The sequence below is a fragment of the Macrobrachium rosenbergii genome, chromosome 10, assembly GCF_040412425.1.
Source record: "Macrobrachium rosenbergii isolate ZJJX-2024 chromosome 10, ASM4041242v1, whole genome shotgun sequence".
NCBI lineage: Eukaryota > Metazoa > Arthropoda > Malacostraca > Decapoda > Palaemonidae > Macrobrachium > Macrobrachium rosenbergii.
In genome coordinates, this window is record NC_089750.1 from 33,502,071 (window position 1) to 33,521,354 (window position 19,284).

Genomic DNA, 19,284 nt, shown 5'->3' on the forward strand with positions numbered 1-19,284 from the left:
CATTCCGAACACCTGCCAGATGGGTAGCGGACAGGTGCCAAAGATGTTTCCTTGCCAGAGAGAAAATTGCAATCATTACCTGATTGATATGGCTCGACTTGGAGCCCCCTGTTTATACAGGGTGCGGCAACATAACTTCCTTTTTCCAAAAGGCAATAAAACAAGATGTATAAATCAGAAAGGTTTTAATTTTGTTTCATAATTATAGTACATATTTAAAGTTTTGTTTCACACAGTTTTGAAAATCATATCAGGTAGGTGACGCCCCATTGTCCATACACTGCATATACCGATTTGGTGTTTGCCAAAACAGCGTATCAGTTTTGGCAATTTCTTCTCGCCTTCAAGTCTGGTAGGCTTCTCGGGCGGTTGAATAAACACGGGATTTCAAATATCCCCACAAATAAAAATCACAAGGGGACAAATCGGGAACGGGCTGGCCACTCCAAATGATTGAAATGAGGCTCCCGGAAAATGTTCCTCAAACAGCCATCGATGCCCTTGAAGTGTGAGCCCTCCATCCTGTTGAAACAAATATCCCCTAGGTCCAATTCTTCAATTCTGGAAAAAAAAATCCTCCAACATGTTTACATACCGGTCTGAATTCACTGTCACTGTGACCTCATTTTCTTCAAAAAACCAAGGACCAACAATTCCAGTGGAGGAAATTGCACACCACACTGTGACTTTAGGTAAATGCAAAGGCCTTTCATGCAATTCTGGGGATTGGTGTCAGCCCAGTAGCGCATGTTTTGTTTGTTGACGCTCCAGTCAAATGAAAATGTGCTTCATCACTAAAGTAAACAATAGCTGAAACGTTTTCATTGCCCTTCTAGAATGAAATCATATGGAGAGTTCCTGCACAATCGCCATCTTGTAAGGATGGTAATGAAGGTCATCGTGAAGTATTCGCCTCACTGAACAATCAGAAAGTCCAAGGGCAGAGGCATGTTTGCGCCGAGAACGCCGTGGGGATTGCAAGACTGAAGCTCTCACTGCCTCAATGTTCTCAGGTGATCTGATGGGCGAGTACTTCAGTTCTTCGTTGTGTAGTACTCCCAGTTTGCCTGAACGTAGTGACCCATGTAACAATTGATTTCCGGTCGGGAACAGGGCCTCTTGGGGCTACATTGAAACAATTTCAAAGGTGCGCTGGGTTGCAATAACAGACTGACGATTCGAAAAGTAAGCTTGACGGACGCTCCTCACTACTCCAACGCATGATAGCGACTGACTGTATTTCCAAGAAAACTTTCAGAACGGCCCTGTCAAATGAAACCACGCCCACCCTGCTACTACTTCTACAGCCAGACTGCCACGCATTATAAAAAAATGAAGTTATGTTGCACACTTGTACTGCACTGTCCAGTACCAGTCTGATATGAATCTGTCTGGTTGGGCGTAGCTTCTTTAGTGTTAGAAATACTGCCATTGCTTCTAGATTGTTGATATGGAACTGGCGGAATACAGTTGACCACGCTCCTTGAACTTTCTTGTGTTGGGAGTATCCTCCCCACCCGCTCAGGGAAGCATCCGTATGGATCACTAATGATGGAGGGGGAAATTGGAGAGGCACTGACCTCCTTGACAAACTCTTGACTGTTGACCACGGTCGAAGCCTCTTCCTCAACACCGGCAGAATTAGAGACATCTTGTCTCTGTTCCTGCTGTTGGCTCATCTCCGCCATACTCTGTTTATATCCTTCAGTTTGGCTTTCAGCAGCAAATCTGTCACTGATGCGAACTGAAGAGAACCCAGGACTCTTTCCTGGGTGCGACGAGAGGCTCTTTTGTTTTTGAGGAACTGCCTGGTAGCTTTGGCTATTTCCTCCTTTTGGCTGGCGGAAGTGACAGTTTGTGTGTGTTTAGATCCCAATGGATTCCCAACCACTGAAACTGAGCCTCCGAATTAGACGGGATTTCTTCCTGTTTATTTGAAAACCTAAGGATTCCAGGAAGCTGATCACTATGAATGTTGCTTTTCGACATTCCTTGGCGTTGGATGCCCAAATTATCCAATCGTCCAGGTATGCGGCTAACATAATCCCTTGGGCCCGTAGCTGTTGGACTACTGTCTCTGCCAGTTTGGTAAAAATTCTGGGCGCTATGTTGAGCCCGAATGGCATGACTCTGAACGAGTATGCTTGTTTCCCTAGTCTGAACCCTAGGTAAGGAGAGAAGTTTCTCAATCGGGACGTGATAATATGCGTCTGAAAGATCTATAGAGGTGGTGACGGCCCCACGGGAAGTAGGGTCCGCACCTGCAAGATTGTAAGCATGCGAAACTTGTCGCATTGAATGTATAAGTTGAGACGAGACAAGTCTAGAATTACTCTTTGCTGGATTGAGTCTTTCTTTGGGACACTGAACAGACGGCCTTGAAATTTCAGGTGTCTCACTTTCTTTATTGCCTTCTTTTGAAGAAGGTCTTTTGCAAAGTCCAGTAAGTCTTTGGATGGAGGTTGATGGAATCTGACTGGTGGAGGAGGCCCTCTGCTCCAGCTCCATCCCAGACCTTTGAAACTATGCTGTGGGCCCATGGACTGAAGGTCCAATGGTCCCGGAAGAGATATAACCTCCCGCCTACCTGAGGAGACTCATTGGATGGAAGAGGACTTACTTCCTCTGCCTCCTCGGCCTCCTCTTCCACGGGAGAGAGGTCTGGGAAGCCCCTACCTCTGTAGGCGGCTCTGGCTCTGCTCCCCCTTGCATGCCTGTTGTAGCCTTGAAACGCCCCTTGGCTTTCAAACGGCGTTGAAGGCTGGGGACGCTACGAAGGCTGGCGCAGCAGGGGTTTGCTGAGCCGGCTGCATCAGTACAAACTGCTGCTGAGGCTGAGCTTTGGATGTGGAAGGCTGTCCGATCTGAGAGACCGGTACAGCCTGAAGCATAGTTTGAGCCTGGGGTTTCCTATATCTCTCTGAACCTCTTCTTTTCCCTGGATTGAGGTCCGGAGGTCTCAGTGGACTTCCTTTTAAAGGGAGACCCCAGCGGAGCGAAGACTTTGATTTGCTCTGGTTTCCTCCGCTAGAACATTATTGACCTCATCCTCAGGGAAGATGTTAGGTCCCCAGATAGAACTCTTCATGAGTCTATTGGGCTCATGTCTGATAGTGGCGTCTGCAAAGATATGCTTCCTGCAGTTTTGTCTCGCCACCACAAAGTCATAAAGGTCCGATTGAAATGACGCTAATAGTGATTTCGTCAGGACCTGGAAACAGAGGTTCGTCAGCGTAAGTTAACGCTGTTACCTCTGTAATGGTGATGGAATGCAGGGAGCGACTCAACCTGCACTTAGCCTCAAACTCCGCCTTCAGAAGGGCCTCCGGAATCCTGGGAAGCTGTTTACTGAACAGGATAGAGGCACACTCGGGTCGAGTTTACCCACCGTGAACGTAGCCGGAGCTCCTGACCAGAATTCCGAATCCCCGGGGAAAAGAAGGGAGGTGGGATCTCTCTCCCGGAGTTGAGGCAGCAGTTTGCCCTCTATTCCCAGCCTGACTAGTCAACACTGCAATCTTTGTTGTGCAGGGGTAGGGATGGAGTCACCTACAGAAACATCGTAAAACTCCCTTTAAAGGGAGTAAGCTTTGTATTCTCGCACTCCCAGTCAGTGAGAGCGCATCAGGGTGGATTGGGCTTGGTCCCTGGGAAAGATAACTGTTTCCTTTCGGGACCTTGTCTGATCTAATCCAGGCTTCCTCTGTTAGCCTGGCATAGCCTGGGTAGGGAGGCACCAGGTCGGTTGGAAAGAACTCCAGTTCTTCCAGACGACGAGTGCCCAAGCCCTCGATGGTCAGGGTATCATTATGCAGGGGGGCGTGAAGAGCCAGCCACCACGGGTTCCCCTTATCCAAGGGGGGCAGTCTGGAGGCATCCGGAACAACATGAGAGTGCTGTACTGTTCCGGATTGGATAAATCCGGAGAGCAAGCTTTCCTGGGCCTGCATCCTTTGTGCCAATGACAGCACTGACTGACCAGAGGTCTCCAAGCTTGAAGCAAGCTGGGAAGAAAGGTCTTGAATCCTAGCTTCAACCCTAGAGTCCAACTTCTGCATCAGAAGTTTGGCAAAGGCCTCAGGGTCAAAGTTAGGCTGTGGAGGATTAGCCTTGGACACCCTGGATCTCAACCCTTTGGACGGGGGAGTAGCCTTACTAGTGGACGCCACTGGTTTAAGAGCCAGTGACGACCTTGAGGGAGCTGACGGATTAGACCTTTGAGGTCTAGAGGACTTTGGTAAGTCCTTCTTTTTCAAGGATTTCACCTTGGGGACAACGGACCTAGATCTGTCCTCAAGGATAGCTGGTTTAGGAAACCCTTGAAAGGAAGAAGAAGAAGAAGAAGAAGGAGAACCAAAAAGGGGACTACCAAAACTCTCTCCCCCTGCCTCACTTACCACCTTACCTTCTACCTGGTGGTCCAAGTCCACGCTCATCGGTTCGAGGTGGATGTTGATAGCCGCCACCTCTTCCGTCACCTCTCCGCACAGGTTGTCTTCTTGGGAGGGTTGCGTCTCTTCCCGGATCCTCTCGATGATAGGGCGGCCAATTCCACCGGCACTGCAGCAGAGATCCGGGCTCCAGGGTAGAGGAGATTGCAAATCTCCTCCAACAGGACGTAAGGTTTGCCAGACGCAACGTTCCTCCCAAATCCGCCGACCCAGATCTTCAGGGTCGACAGCGAAGAGTCACGGATGATCCGATCATACTGTAAGAAAGGGCAGGATTTACTGAGAATATTCTCCAATTACCCCTATATGTCTATATAAATCATTAAAGTCAAAAAGAGACTAAAGATTAGCGGTCTGTTAAAACTTACCGACTCATCCACCACTAGCTCGTACAGAGCGTAGCAGACTTCACAGCCATCTGGGTGCCAGACGATCAGGTCCCCAACGTGGACCGAGCAGCTGGAGTGCGACCGGCACACCTCGTGTCCACAGGGTTGTTGGAGAACCGCTGTGCACCCTGGCTCCTGACAGCGTACCATCTGTAAGTGGAATGGCGGTACATGAGTAACGTCAAGGCAAGGCCCGCCGGAGTAGGTCCAGCGGTAATAGGCTACCTTAACATAGATTATGGATGATGAAACATGCATGTCATCAGGCAAAACCCGCCGGAATTGAATCCGGTAGTACAAGACTAATACACAGATTTATGGGTGATGAAACATGCGTGTCATCAGGTAAAACCCGCCGGAATTGAATCCGGCAGTACAGAATAATAAACATAGGTTATGCTACAGAATGGCCAACTACTAATCATGTAAACAAAAATACTCTAAGATAGTCTGGCGCTATGGTACTCCGCCGTGATTTGCCACGGAAATCTCGTTATGTCACATATTATGGAAACGGCGTAAGGTGGCGGAAAGGAGTGTTCGCATATGCCCCAACTCTCAGTCGCCCAGGGCGGGAAAGCGCCAACTAACTGAAAACCATACCCACCGGAGTGGTAACATGGACGATAACAACGAAAGATCCGACTAACCTGGCGGAGACTGAACATAGCGGAACTCATGATTGCATCCCTGGGACAGTGTTCGACGCTCCAGCTATAACTGTGGAAAGCGAACAAACAAAACACCACCCGATAAGGGAAAGGTAGCAGAGTGGCGGAAACCCTGCGAACGGCGACCAGACGGGTGGGTAGCACCCTCTGGAAGCCGAATGAAAACTCCCCACAGGGTGCCGAACGCAAGCGATCGGTTTCCCTCTGCTAGGAAGAAGCCTAGGTCACTCACCAAAAGCTAACTGCTCAGGTAAAGAAGGACTAGGCTACATACACGAAATAACCTGTGCAACCTTCGATCCCAGCCTACCCTCCAAAACCAAAACTTCTTGGCTTGTTCAGGAAGGCCAGGATGAGCGCTACAGGTGAGGGGGGGGTGGGAAGAGGAACCTCGCATAACCTGGCCACATCCTCCAAAACCGACAGCTTGGTCAGGTGGAAGACTATGAATTGAGGAGACCCTTCACTATTCTAACCTCACCCTCCAAGACCTCACGGCCTGGTCAGATGGGCTAAGGGGGAAGAATAACTCCCTCACTAGCCTAACCTCACCGTCCAAAACCTAACGGCCTGGTCAGGTGGGCCAAGAGAGAACGAGGAACTCCCTCACAAACCTAACAACTCCCTCCAAAACCTCAAAACGGCCTGGTCAGTGAGCTAGGTAGCATGAGCATCGTGAAAAGCGCCTATCCTGTCCAGCCTAACTCTCTGAAACCGATTACGTTACGGTCGAGTAGGCTAGGCTAAACCTAATCGAATAAACTACCTGACGTCAAAGAGTACTAACCTAAAAAAGGGGGACCATTCGATGTGAGAAGCTTAAAATTATATATACTTAAAAATATATACTTATGAATACAAAAATGACTCAGCGGCAGAGAGGGCCAAACAACAACCGTTATGCGGGAAGCGGGGATACCCAAGATGGCCACCTCTGACGCCGAATCACATATAAACTAATCCAAGAATAGACATGTCATCCATCCTCATACACATCAGTTATGATCATGAGCATAACAATACCACCATCTAGAAGGTACCAACTTGCTGGTGGAGGAAGGAAACCAGGGGAAAGGGAGAAATTTATGATCAGAAAAAGGGGAGGGGAATACCTCCATCCCTAGCCTAGATCAGTCAGATACGGGCTCCCTAGCCTCCTATAAGCGAAATGGTAATTTCTACAAATAAGGCTCCAATGGAATGGAGCATGGATAAAAACTAGCAGAACTTCCTGCTAATAACATGCAAAGACTGAGGGTCAAGCATGGCAGAGGCAGACACAGCCCACGCCCGGCTGCGTAGCACTATTTAACCTGGTAAACAATATATGAACAGTCAAATAATATGCCTCTGTAATAAAAGACCAAAAGGAAATGGTACTCAACTTAGATGGTGGGAATTCTGGGTGGGAAGACATGTCGAATCAGTAAAAAACCCAAAAATACGACACCAAGAAAAAACACGGTGTGATCTAAAAGCGTGCTAAATTGGAATATTTATAAGATGGCGGCCGGGGTGGTGGTTGGCTGGGTGCGGAGGATGAGGTTTAGAACGGCCCCTCACTTTTCGGGGTTTTGAGATTGAAGAGATCTATAAGGACGGAGACCTGTGGTAGTGGCAACCACTCACCCCTTGTGTATAACGACACCATCTAATGGCATTCGATCCAGGGGTCGTAACCCTGGCATTATGGTTAGCTTTTTCTCTGGTATACTTAGCAATACTTATACCTAGAAATCAGTGCTAATGGATTATTTCACTGGGTGACACAGGTCGAGCCCAGATATCAAAATTTGGAGGTTTTTTTGATGAAAAACTCAATAAAAATGCAGTTTACATCGTTTTCAATACACCCAAAGCATTAAAAGTAAGGTTTTCTTGGGATTTTTGACGATTTTCGACGATTTTTTTGGTTTAAGACGATTTTCGGTTTGCGACGCGGTGTAAAAACAGAACCCCCGTCATAAACCGGGGACTGCCTGTACTCTATGTATACACAGTATATTAGTTATTAATATCAGCTAATTCTGGCGGGTCATGCAGAGTGACATGATAATTCAATACAAAGAGAAATTGAATAAGAATTAGCTTAGCCTACACTCTGGTATATCATATACATATACGGTAGCGTAGCCTACATTATACTGTACTCTATATTCACATATCGTATTATACAAACATCAACATAACGAATTTGCATCTTTTCCATGGATCTTTTAAAATGTTATGCCCTAATTCACTGTATCCAATAATATTGCGTATATTCTTGTATTGCTGTTGTATTATAAATTGCGATCATAGCGATCAATGTTTTGGTTCGGAAATCGATTACGCAGTAAGTTTATTTCGCTTTAACTCAGTTCAGAGCGCTTTTCTTACTTCTAGTTAGCATAAATGAATCTCTAGATACTTTATTTAAATGGGGCAAGGTTATTTTTTGTTATAAAGTGTTTTTAAGTCGAAATATAACGCAGATATGTCTCATTGTGAAATTAACTTACCCATTTTTTCGTTAATACAGGCAGTCCCCGGTTATCGGCGGGGTTCCGTTTCTGAGGGCGTGATGATATCCAAAAATCACCGCTAACCAAAAATTGGCAATTTTCGGCGTTTTTTCAGTGATTTTCGGGGCTTATCAGCGCTGAAAAGTGCCGATTTTCGGTTATTGGCGCCCGTTAGGTATGTATCGTCACTGATAAGCAGAAATCAGCGATTTTCGGCGGCAAAAATTGCTGAGTTTCGTCGCTAGACAAGCCCCATAAAACTGGATCGCCATTAACCGAGCCCGCAGTTAACCGGGGACTGCCTGTAGATGGCATTGGTCGTTTGGGGGCATTTGTTTTATGTAAAAAAATAAAGATTCCGTTCGTTAGTTTCACTCAGTTTCATCATCATAAGAGTTTTACATATCGTTTGTAGGCGTAAAAATAGCAGCAATGTGTTCTTTCATGCCCTGTAGTTTTGATTAAAATACTTTCTCCAATTTTAATTATGGTCAAGTTTCATCCATGTTGCCGATGCACTATAATTTATAGTCATTAGCAGCTTGAACATTGTTGTCTCAGCTTCAGCTACAACTTACAGCTTAAATTTAGCAGTTTATTTCCTTGTCGATCTTTTATCCATACCAAATAAGGGTATAATGTAAAAATATATCAGTCCTATTCTACTTAACTTCATTCGTACTATAACTACGGTAATTGTGTATTGCTGTACGATGGTTGAAATACAAGTGAAACGGCTGTTGTTATCCGATTCAGTGATAAGCAAAACAACAGGTTCTCGTTCGGTTGTTTATGGCTGTACGCATTTACCCAAGAGTATAACGTTACTAACAATACTTTTATCATACTCTTTTTCTTTTTTAACTAGAAGATGGGATAAAGAGATGGAGGAAGAGAAGTTGGTCTATTATAATCTGGTCTCTCTCACTGCCCAATTGTACGCTGCTGCCTGCCCCCATGCAAAATTTAAAAATATTTTATAGATATTGTCGTATCGGTATTAATTGCTTGCCCCATTGCAAAATCGAATTATCGTAAGGCGAATTATTGTAACTTGAGCACTACCTGAGTATTTTAATAGTTTTATCACAAAAAGTGCATTTAGTCATGAAAATGAGATGAAAATACAGTAATTAGTGAATATTTCTCAGTGAAAAATACAGTGAATGGCCGAATTTTCAGCAAATAGTGCATATATATGTCCCATAGAGAAATCCACGAATAGGCGAGTCTGCGAATCGTGAGACCGTGAATACGGGGAGTTTACTGTATTTATATTTTTGTGCATAAATGATATAAATGTAATTTACAGTGAAGTTTACTTTTGTATAAGATGCTGTACATAAATGATACAAATGTAATTTACAGTGAAGTTTACTTTTGTATAAGATGTGATACCCATTCGCAAAGTTATATAATTTTAGAAGATTTGATACTCCTGCAGGCGAATTTGTTTAATTTTTGAAGTCATTTATATAAATAAGTTTTCATGCATTTAAGTATAAAATCAGTATGAAAAATTTTTATTATTTTTGTTTTTTGTAAATGAATTATACAAAGGTAAGTTACAGTAAAGTTTGCTTTTGTGGAAGATGTGATACCCGTTCTCAAAGTTACATACTTTTAGAAGATGTGATATCCTTGCAGAGGTGTTTGTTTAATTTTTGAAGAATTTGTAAGTTCTCATGCTTTTAAGTGTAAAATCGGTATGAAAAATTTGTATTTCTATATTTGTACATAAATGATACAAGTATTACAATATTTTTAATGTGCATATGTATCTCTCTCTCTTTCTCTCTCTTGTTGTTAGCATGCACATATTTTTACAACTTATTATCTTTCTGTACATCTTTACGTAATTGTAAATTGATTGAATGTACCTGTACCCTCTACATACATTATGTACATGTTTTCATTTTACTGAATTGTACCTTCATTATATGACTTCTGTGACGCAAAGAAAATGTTGATTATTTTACTGTGAGTGAAAATGAAAACGGCATCCAATGAATTAGGGGTAACATTAGTATATGTATGTGACTACTGTAAATGCACTAGTGTGCAACAAATACCCATTACGACACTGCATTCTGTTTTTATGTCAACCATTAATTTTTTTTTTTAAGGGTAATGTATTAAACTAATTATTAAATGAAATTTACTTTAATTTCATTTAAAAGTTAGCTTAATGCTGTATTTTGGGAGCATGATTAGGGTCATGTTTAGTGTTTAAACTCTAGAAATAAGCGTTTATTAGCATTTTTAGCGGTCGTATCAAACTTACACGAATCCTCCTCTGATGCTAGAGGTTCTGGAACCTAACCTCGCGGAAGTTTGAGGTATTACTGTATATAAATATTCAGTTTAATAACTTGAATGTTACTTGTGATAATTTGTTTTGAATAATTTCATTATTGACTTTGATCTTAAGAAACTACTCGTAAACAACGGCCATGATTTTGATGGTCGTGAATAAACCGACTATTATTGTAATTCCCTTGATACTGGTGTTAACTAGTGGCAGGTGCTGGCTGATGAAAGCTGATTGGTTAACCTTTTCACCCCTTGTTTTTATCATTTCTTTGGTGGTCTCCCAGAAAGACATTATGCAGGGTGAACCCTTCTCCAGGTGAACCTTTCTCCTTTTTGTAATTTATTTTTATCACTTTCATCAAGAGATTATTATTTTCTGATTATTTTGTAAATCATACCTATTGTTAAAGTTAGCTTACATCTTTGCACCATTGGGTTTGAATGGCATTCAAAATAAACAAAATAATAATGATTGGGTGACCCAGATGGACTGTCTATACTGTAATCACTTGTTTCCCAACTGGTGACATTGAAATGTTTACTTTGTCAGATTTCTTCTTGCCAGCTGCTTATTGATACGTCAGTGGTAGTTACTTCAGATGCTTTCATTGATGGGGAGATCAGTCAAGACTGCTGATCGGTCAGCCCCTAGACCCTAAGATTCCAGACCTCACACTGTCCTCAGATACGTTGAGGTCAGTTCGGGGAGCCATTCTGGGGAACATTGAAATGTCAGGGAGTTGGACTATGTGGAACATCTGTGTAGAGATGAGATAATTACAATCTACTCCAACAGTTCAACCTCTTTCTCACTTACATAAGGCAAAGAAAGGGCAAGTTTTCCCATTAGAGTGATCTCTTCCCCCACATGCCTGTCAGAAATTGTAGAACCTTTGGTGAGCCCCAAACATCAATTTCTTCATGACTGACGAAAATGCAAAATTCCCAGTTTACTGCTCTCCATGCCAGGATCATCAGGCATGGGCAGTCAATGTTATCTCTTAAGCATGGTCAGCAGGAATTTTACATACTTCCTCTACAGTTTTTAGGAAGTTACTTAAGTTGCGAACATCGGAGAACTCAGCGATGATGCTAGCTCCTTGATGATCCCAAAAGGAATGGTTTCCCAAGCTACCTTTCCTTGCAGTAGACCCTCGTCACCTTCTGTCAACCCTCTCTTGTTAGCTAGAGGCTTTTTGAGAGCGACTAGGGAATCAGTCCTTAAGTCTACAAGGCCCTCCACAATTAGATTTTACCAACAATAGTAGTCAGTTACCAATCTTGGTATGTTCCAAGGGATATTTAGTACCGTCACCTATATAAATAACCTGTTTTAAATTATTCTGGTATATCGGGTATGTGAAGTAACTTTCTGTTCCAGTGCTTAAAGGAAACTGCTCTGTGTTGTCTCCATTTCTGTGATCTGCTAACTTGAATATCACATGACTTAATTTGAAAGAGGTCTTCTGATCTTTCTAGGTGGAAGCCCCAAAATCATCCTATTGTTGTGTAGGATGGAATTTGGATGTAGTAATTAAAGTTTTGATGTCACCTCAGTTTGAGCCTGTGGATAAAGCTTCCCGTAAGAACGTATCATTGAAGATTTCATTTAGCTCTTGCTGTGGCAAAATGTATTATTGAGCTTCAAGGCCTTTATAGTAATATAGACTTTGTTCAAGGGATGCCTCTCTCTCTTTTCTTCTGTTATTTAGAGTTAGGGCTAAAAATGACACCTGAGCAATAGCCCTCCGCAGATTTGTGACAGAGCCTAGTTTAACTAAATTAATAGGCAGTGAAGCAGGATCGCTGCTATGGTGAAGCTGAAAGGCATGACCCAGAATCTGTAAGTTGTCTCCCTATCCTGAACCCTAGGAACGGGCAAAAGGGAATGGCAATAGGGATGTGCTAGTACGCATCTTTCAGATTGATATAGAAGGTCCAAGTCCTGTGTGGAATGAGCAAATGTTCTTGGGCAACTGTTGTCACCATGAACTTGCAGCACATACTGCTTGTTTAATTTCAACAAGTTGAGGATCATTGTTCTTTCTGAGAGAGCTTCTCTGGGGCTACTGAAGTGACATAATGGATGATGAATGAACATGTCTTTTTCTATTGCTTCCTTTAGGAGAGCCTTTTGTGTATTCTTCTCCAAGGGGAGGGGTCTGGTGGTTGGAAAAATCCCTTGAGGGGTTGGCAGGATGGGACCATTGCCACCACAGCCTGTTGGAGATGATGATGTGTCTCCTAGAGGAGGATTTACACTGCAATTGGTGCTGTGGAAGATAATACCACAACCTGCCAAGTCCTGCTGGGCTCTTCCTCTTCCTTTCCTTCAGTGGCCATTCTGTCTGCCATGAAAAGGAAGTTGTCATCTTTGTAGTTGCTGCTGCTGCTGTTGTAGCCCCCTCCTCTGTTGTTGGAGGGATCCCCTAGGGATGATTGGAGGTTTGTATGGCTCTGGGTCATACTGGGGAAGGATGGAACTCTTGGGAATATTCCAGCTTACCCAGTCGGTTAGGCACTGAACAATTCTGTTGATAGAATGGGGAGAAATATAACAGTAGGGTTACAATGTAAGTGACAGGTTTGAGCCTTCTTTGGGCCCTGAGGTACCCACTCTATGAAATCATAGATTGCTCCCTATAGGGTATACACAAAGTCTGCAACTGCAATTGCAAGTTTGTCGTTGGACGGGTCAGTATAGTTCTTGGCCAGCACTCTGCTGGGCCCACGTTCAAGTCTCCGGCCGGCCAATAAAGAATTAGAGGAATTTATTTCTGATGATAGAAATTCATTTCTCGGTATAATGTGGTTTGGATTCCACAATAAGCTGTAGGTCCCATTGCTAGGTAACCAATTGGTTCTTAGTCACGTAAAATAAGTCCAGTCCTTCGGGCCAGCCCTAGGAGAGCTGTTAATCAGCTCGGTGGTCTGGTTAAACTAAGGTATACTTTTGCAACTGCAGCAAAGATAGTCCTGGAAGACACTGGTAGCTCCCTTGTTGTCACTAACTGTATATTGGTAGATGTTAGGTTGGGAGGAGGTAGCATCTCACATGGAACTCAGAAATGGCTACCCCATCAGAAAATTTTGCCAATAGGGTCGCCAAACTGCAGGGTAACTGTGTCCAGAAGGATCTTTTTAAGTGAATGGGTTATTTATGCCATTATTCACTCTTCTTAGTAACTGTAAAGCTCTGAAGTTCCACCTTTACATGATTTCAAACGTGAACAGGCAGAAGGCTTGGGCCACTCAGAGAGGGAACTGATTTTTCAGGATGGTGGAAGTACCTTAGTTTTTGTTAAAGTGGAAAAAGGTGGGATCATTCACTTTGGTTGCCATCCTGCTGGCAGGATGACACTCCATTTAATCGTACTGCAGGAGGGTTCAAGCACCATTCTGTATTGGGAAAGGTAGCTTTGTCCTGAAATTTTGTATTCTACCTCAGTCATTGTCTTCCTCCCATTAGTAAGGTAATGGCCATCCAGAGAAAGGATGCAAATTAAGGGATTAAGCTAAGGGTTGTCAGTATCAGAGGTGAGAGGTGGTGTATCTGATCATCCTAGCCTGGGAGTGTTATAGTCCAAGCTGATCAGAGTGTCAGATCCCATCTGCATTACAGAGCTGGTAGGTCATTCCTCTGTGAGGTCAAGTTCTGACTCTAAACACGATCTGAAATACCAACTCAGCTTCCTTCTTGGTATTGGAATTTTTGTTAGCTTTCTCCCAGGACCTGTCTTTTTCAGCATGAGTACATCTCTGCATGGGTGGCATTCATGGACTTTCTAGTCTCTCTTTTGAGGGCTGACAATGTCTTGGAGACAACGTCCAATTCAGTGTCCAAAGCTCCCTTGAAATTTCTGTCAAGAATCTTCAATAGCATCTCTGATATAGTGGCACTCAGTATTAGGGACTTCCCTTACACTTGGTAAGATCTCCTTATGGATCTCCTTCCTAAACTCCAACCAGGCTTTAGAGGGGAATGTCCTTATTGGAAACTTCAGTTGGGATGGGTTAGGCTGGTGGAGCTGGATCACCAACACGGCAAAAGATTTGGACTCACAGGAGGTATAGGAATTTCAGTGCGAGTAGGGGGTCATTGTTGGGGTCCTCCATATCAAATTGTTGCATGGGAGAGCCCAGATATCCCTCTGGGCATCGTTTCTCTTGTGAGAGAAAAGGCCTTTTGGTTTCAGTAAGGAAACTCAGGTGGAATGGTCCATTTCCTGCCTGTTATTCAAAGCATCTATCCCAACTATTGACTTATTCCTTGTTGGGGAAATCATACAGGGAGATCTTGGATTCAGACATCTTTGCATGTTTGCCAGAAATTTAAATCTGCCTTGGAATTTGGGGGGGGGGCACTTGCTGCTGGAATTCTGCATTGAGAATCCAAGCCTTATATATATATATATATTACCTATAGTCCAGTAATTGTTTTGCAAGCTGTTATTTCTTTTTTCTCTTCTACTTTCTCCATTGGCTTCCTTTCCACCATAAAATAGGCCTCCCCTTTTTCAATGTTAACATACATTTTGGGTATCAAAAACCCCTTCTCATCCATATTTGCAATTCTGAGAAACTAAAACACTGTTATTGCTTCACCCACACAACTTTACCACAGAATCTACATGGCAGGTTTCCTGGCTAGATTTTTTCCTTTGATTTCTTTTTAGCCATTATAAGCTTATTTTTGTGTACATTCATTCTCATTGCTCTTTTCTTCATTCTAATCTCATCTTTCAGTTATTTCAAAGATCTACCATTCTGATTTAGCCTCTAGCACCAAATCATTTACATAGAGCAACTTCCAGGGATTTATTTTCTTGTATCTACTGTAGTTTCATCCATTACCATAAACAGAAAAGCATTTGCTGCTGATGCTTGATGGACATCAACATTAATCTCAGATTCTTCACTGTATATATTATATTAGCTCCTTGAATCTTTTTGGCACCCAGTGCTTCAGTGATGTTTAGCTAATTGCATTATTTTGGTATTGTGAGTACCAAGTGCATACCCTAAACTAACAAATCCTTGGTAAAATCTCATCCTACTTTCATGGCACTTACCATTATAAATATTACATCTTTTGTTGATTTTCCTGCCTTGAAGCCTTGCTGGTAATTGTTGATTTTAAAAAGTTTCCACTTCCTTCCTCCTGCAGCTTCTTTAACACTTTCATAGGAAGTTCAGCAATTTTCTTCCTCTGTTTTGTACTTTTCACATTAATGCATTCATTTTCTTTGTTTTTATTATTGTTGTAATACAGCACTGGCAGTCCCCGGTTATCGGCGGGGGTTCTGCTTTGGGTTCTGCAATGAGTGAAAATCACCAATAACCAGGTATCGGTGCCGATAACTTGAGATCAGTGCCTCTGTTAGATATGTATCAGCACCAGTACCCAATTATCAGCGCCCGATAAGCAGAAATCTGTGCTGAAAATCACCAATTTTCTTCAGCAGACAAGCGCCGTAAAACCGGATCGCCGATAACCAAGCCCACCGATAACCGGGGACTGCCTGTAATTGGTATTCCCACCCATCTGATGCCATTTTTTACTTTTATCATATTTCCATACATTCTGGTCTTCTGGTCATCTCATGTTTTATGCAAATTGCTTGATGTTTTGGGTGGTCTTGGAGCTCTTCTATTTTTCCATCTTCACTAGGATCCCTCCCCCATTGGGGGGTAGTGCTGTCAGTGCACCTCTTGTGGTGCACCATAGGCATTACTTGAGGTTCTTTGCAGCATCCCATTTACCCCTAGTTGCAACCCCTTTCATTCCTTTACTGTACCTCTGTTCATTTTCTTCCATCTTGCTTTCCACCCTCTCCTAACAATTGTTTCGTGGTACAACTGCGAAGTTTTCCTCCTTTTACACCTTTCAAACCTTGTTACTGTCAGTTTCTGTTTCTGAGATGAATGACCTCAAAGGTCCCAGCACTTGGCCTTTGGCCTAATTTCTATATTCTGTTCTTCACCAGGGTCCCCCAGTCTCTAGATGTCATTCAGTATTGGTCATTCTCTTCATTCAGTATATTTTCCAAGTACTGCTGCCTCATTTCCATTATTTCTTGATAACTTTTGATTTCTCCATTTTTCACCTGATATGTAATTTATTGCTTTTAGATTTTGTTGTTTAATCTTTAATCATCCACTTCATTATTCAAATTATTGCCTTTCTTCCTACCATTGTGTTAACATTTCAATTCATTCCTCCCAAATCATGATCTTCGCTCATGGTCACTTTCTAAACCGCCCCATTTTAATTTCAAAGTTTGTAGGTTCCTTCTCACAGTTTTCACTTGCCTTTTGCGTATCATGATTCCACTCTTCTATAAGTCCTCCCAGATAGCACACCATATATCTCTTCTGTTGCCTTTTCTCTGAGTTTTACACATCTTTAATTCAGTCCATGACTTTTATTTTTTAGGATTGTGTATACTGTAATAAGTAGGTTAAAGTATACTGACAGAATTGCTTATCATAGCTATAGCAAGGGTTTGAATTACTGCATATGAAATGTTTCTGGTTATGTGGATTGGGAAGAATAAAGTTTTTCCTATTTTTTCATTGAATTTATTACAATGTCTTGGTCTGTATAATTGGTTTTTTGCATTTTTACTAGTTTCTTCCTGAAAAATCTCAAGATTCTCAAAAATTCATTCTGTTATTTTGTGCATAAATTATCTTATTTTTTTTTTACAGTTAGCGGGAAACTATGTTAAAAACATCAGACTTATTGAAGTCACCCAACAAGACATTAGAGTTGCCATGTGTGCAGACAAGGTAAGCAGTTGAAGGCAGTGTCTGAATTATTGTTTAATATTTATGGAACTATTCTTTGTCAATGATTTATTGCAAAGAACTGGTATTTTGACAGTATTACAGCTATTACAGCTTTTTTTAATCTTTTTTTCCTTCTTGTAATTCTAGGCAAAGTGTTGTAATATTGTTGGTATTTGACTTTTAAAAATATAAATTGTTCTGTAGAAAGATTGATCTTACATATGACAACTTTTAAATTTGCTTTGGTTTGGTAACTTTCATGATTTTTCGTTTTTATTTTTCCAGGTGCTTATGGACATGTTCCAGCAAGATGAAGATAATGAAATGAGTGGAGTAGTAGAGGAACCCAATCTTGACACATCACTTACTTACGATGAACTTGTCAAGGATTTGATACAAGAAAAGAAAGCGTATATTAGAGAACTCAACATGATTATAAAAGTATGTCTTAAGGTTACTTCTAATTATAAAATTTAGGTGGAACTTCACACTTATGCAAAGGTGAAAGTGGCTGAGTATTATTTATGATTTGCCACTTGAACATGTTCCAAGATAACTTGATTACTATGCCCTTGGGCAGAGAAAATAGACTTCAAAGTGGAAGTTGACAGCCGCTAGCTATGAGATTCAGTCTTTTCTAGGATGCTGTAGTAAAATTGATTTGGTTTTCATTGGTTGTGGGCATGTCTTAAATTTTCGTGACTTTACTTCTGTCATTAAGGGTGATTCATGCTGGTCTTGTTGAGTTATGCTTTATTTTGATATCGTAAAATATTTTTTGTTTTAAATTAATCCTACAAGAATACCACCCTTTGTTTTTTTTTAAAGATACCTTCAGTTATAGCTGGTCTGGTTGTTTATGCTTGGTAACAAGGTAGTGAACTAGTAGCAGATGATTGAGAGTGTAAGACTTTCTCAGTAAGCAATATCATATTTTCTTTGGCTTGGCTGCTTTGCTGATGTGCTGGTGAATTTCATGAGTATTTCCTTGTTTGAGTGGTTAATAATTTTGGCTTGTTTTGGATTAATTCTTTTAATGATGATTGGAATGAAGGTGCTTGATTCTATTCCTGCTACTCTCTAGGATGTGCTGGAAGTTACTGATAACTCTTCTCAGGGTTTTACAGTCCACTTGTCTTGGTGGAAAAGGTGACAGGAGGCTGTAGACCATTAATCAAGCTCTTTCTTTCGAATGAGTACGTGCAGTTGTCGTGATCTGAAGATCATAATAATCTGGGAGAAGTCCAGTTTCCTACCCAGACAGCTAAGGAGGGTGTTTCTTGGTGGTTAGATGACAGGAGCATCTTTGTAGGAGTTCTGTTGAACTCCTTCCAACTGGAGATGGAGGATTGGATGCACCTGAGTAGTTTGTTCATCTTGGAAGCTGACATTATTAGACATCAGTTCTACTCATGAACAATGGATGAAACCTCCAACCTAAGAAACGAGTCTATACATAGAAGTAGGAGGTTAATATTTTCATGTTAAAGATTGAAAATGTTCAAGATAAATTTGCATTTTTATAGATATAGAAACTCCAAGTTTCCTGTTATAATATCACTTCTAACTTCATGTTGCTGAAGAAAAAAAGTGAAGTTGAATACTGAGTGAGTGGGCGTCTCCCATACCAACTCATTTACCTGCCATTAATCAACTACTTTGTGACCAAGTCTTAACAACTTTGCCACCTTTCATTGAAAGTATTCTTATAAAAGACTTCAGGTTTGTATGTCTATGAAAACTGAAAATTTTTTATCTTAAAAATTTCTGATATTTTTCTTCATATCTGTTCTCAAAACTCCTCTCATCTTCAGCCTCCTTTTTCATAGTCCTTATCCAGGTAATACTATTCTCCAGGGGTTTGTGGGTTTGTGCAAAGGATATTTCCAAGCCATCTCATACCCTTTCACCATTATCCCATATGCATAAGGAACTTGAGTAGTTTACCAAATGGTAACATTTCTAGTTCTTCGTAAAGCTTTTTGTTTTTTCAGATCAACAAAATCTGGTAGTTACAGTTTCATTGTCATCCAAAGATTCTGTCCAACTTGTAATATAGATTGCACTAGACTTGTGTATAATCTGTACTTTTGTATGTAGTTTCAGTCTTTGATTTCCAAAGCTTACTCAACCTGCCCGTTGTTTTGAGTTGCTTTTTTTTTTT

General features: G+C 41.8%; 1 protein-coding gene across 1 annotated transcript in view; it reads left to right on the top strand.

Annotated features, from left to right (window-relative positions):
- Window positions 1-19,284, top strand: part of LOC136842589 (son of sevenless homolog 2-like) — a 553,642-nt gene that overhangs the window by 63,186 nt on the left and 471,172 nt on the right. Inside the window, 2 exon segments of the mRNA XM_067110139.1 lie at window positions 17,040-17,120; window positions 17,406-17,561. Of these exon segments, the coding sequence (XP_066966240.1) occupies window positions 17,040-17,120; window positions 17,406-17,561 (237 nt within the window).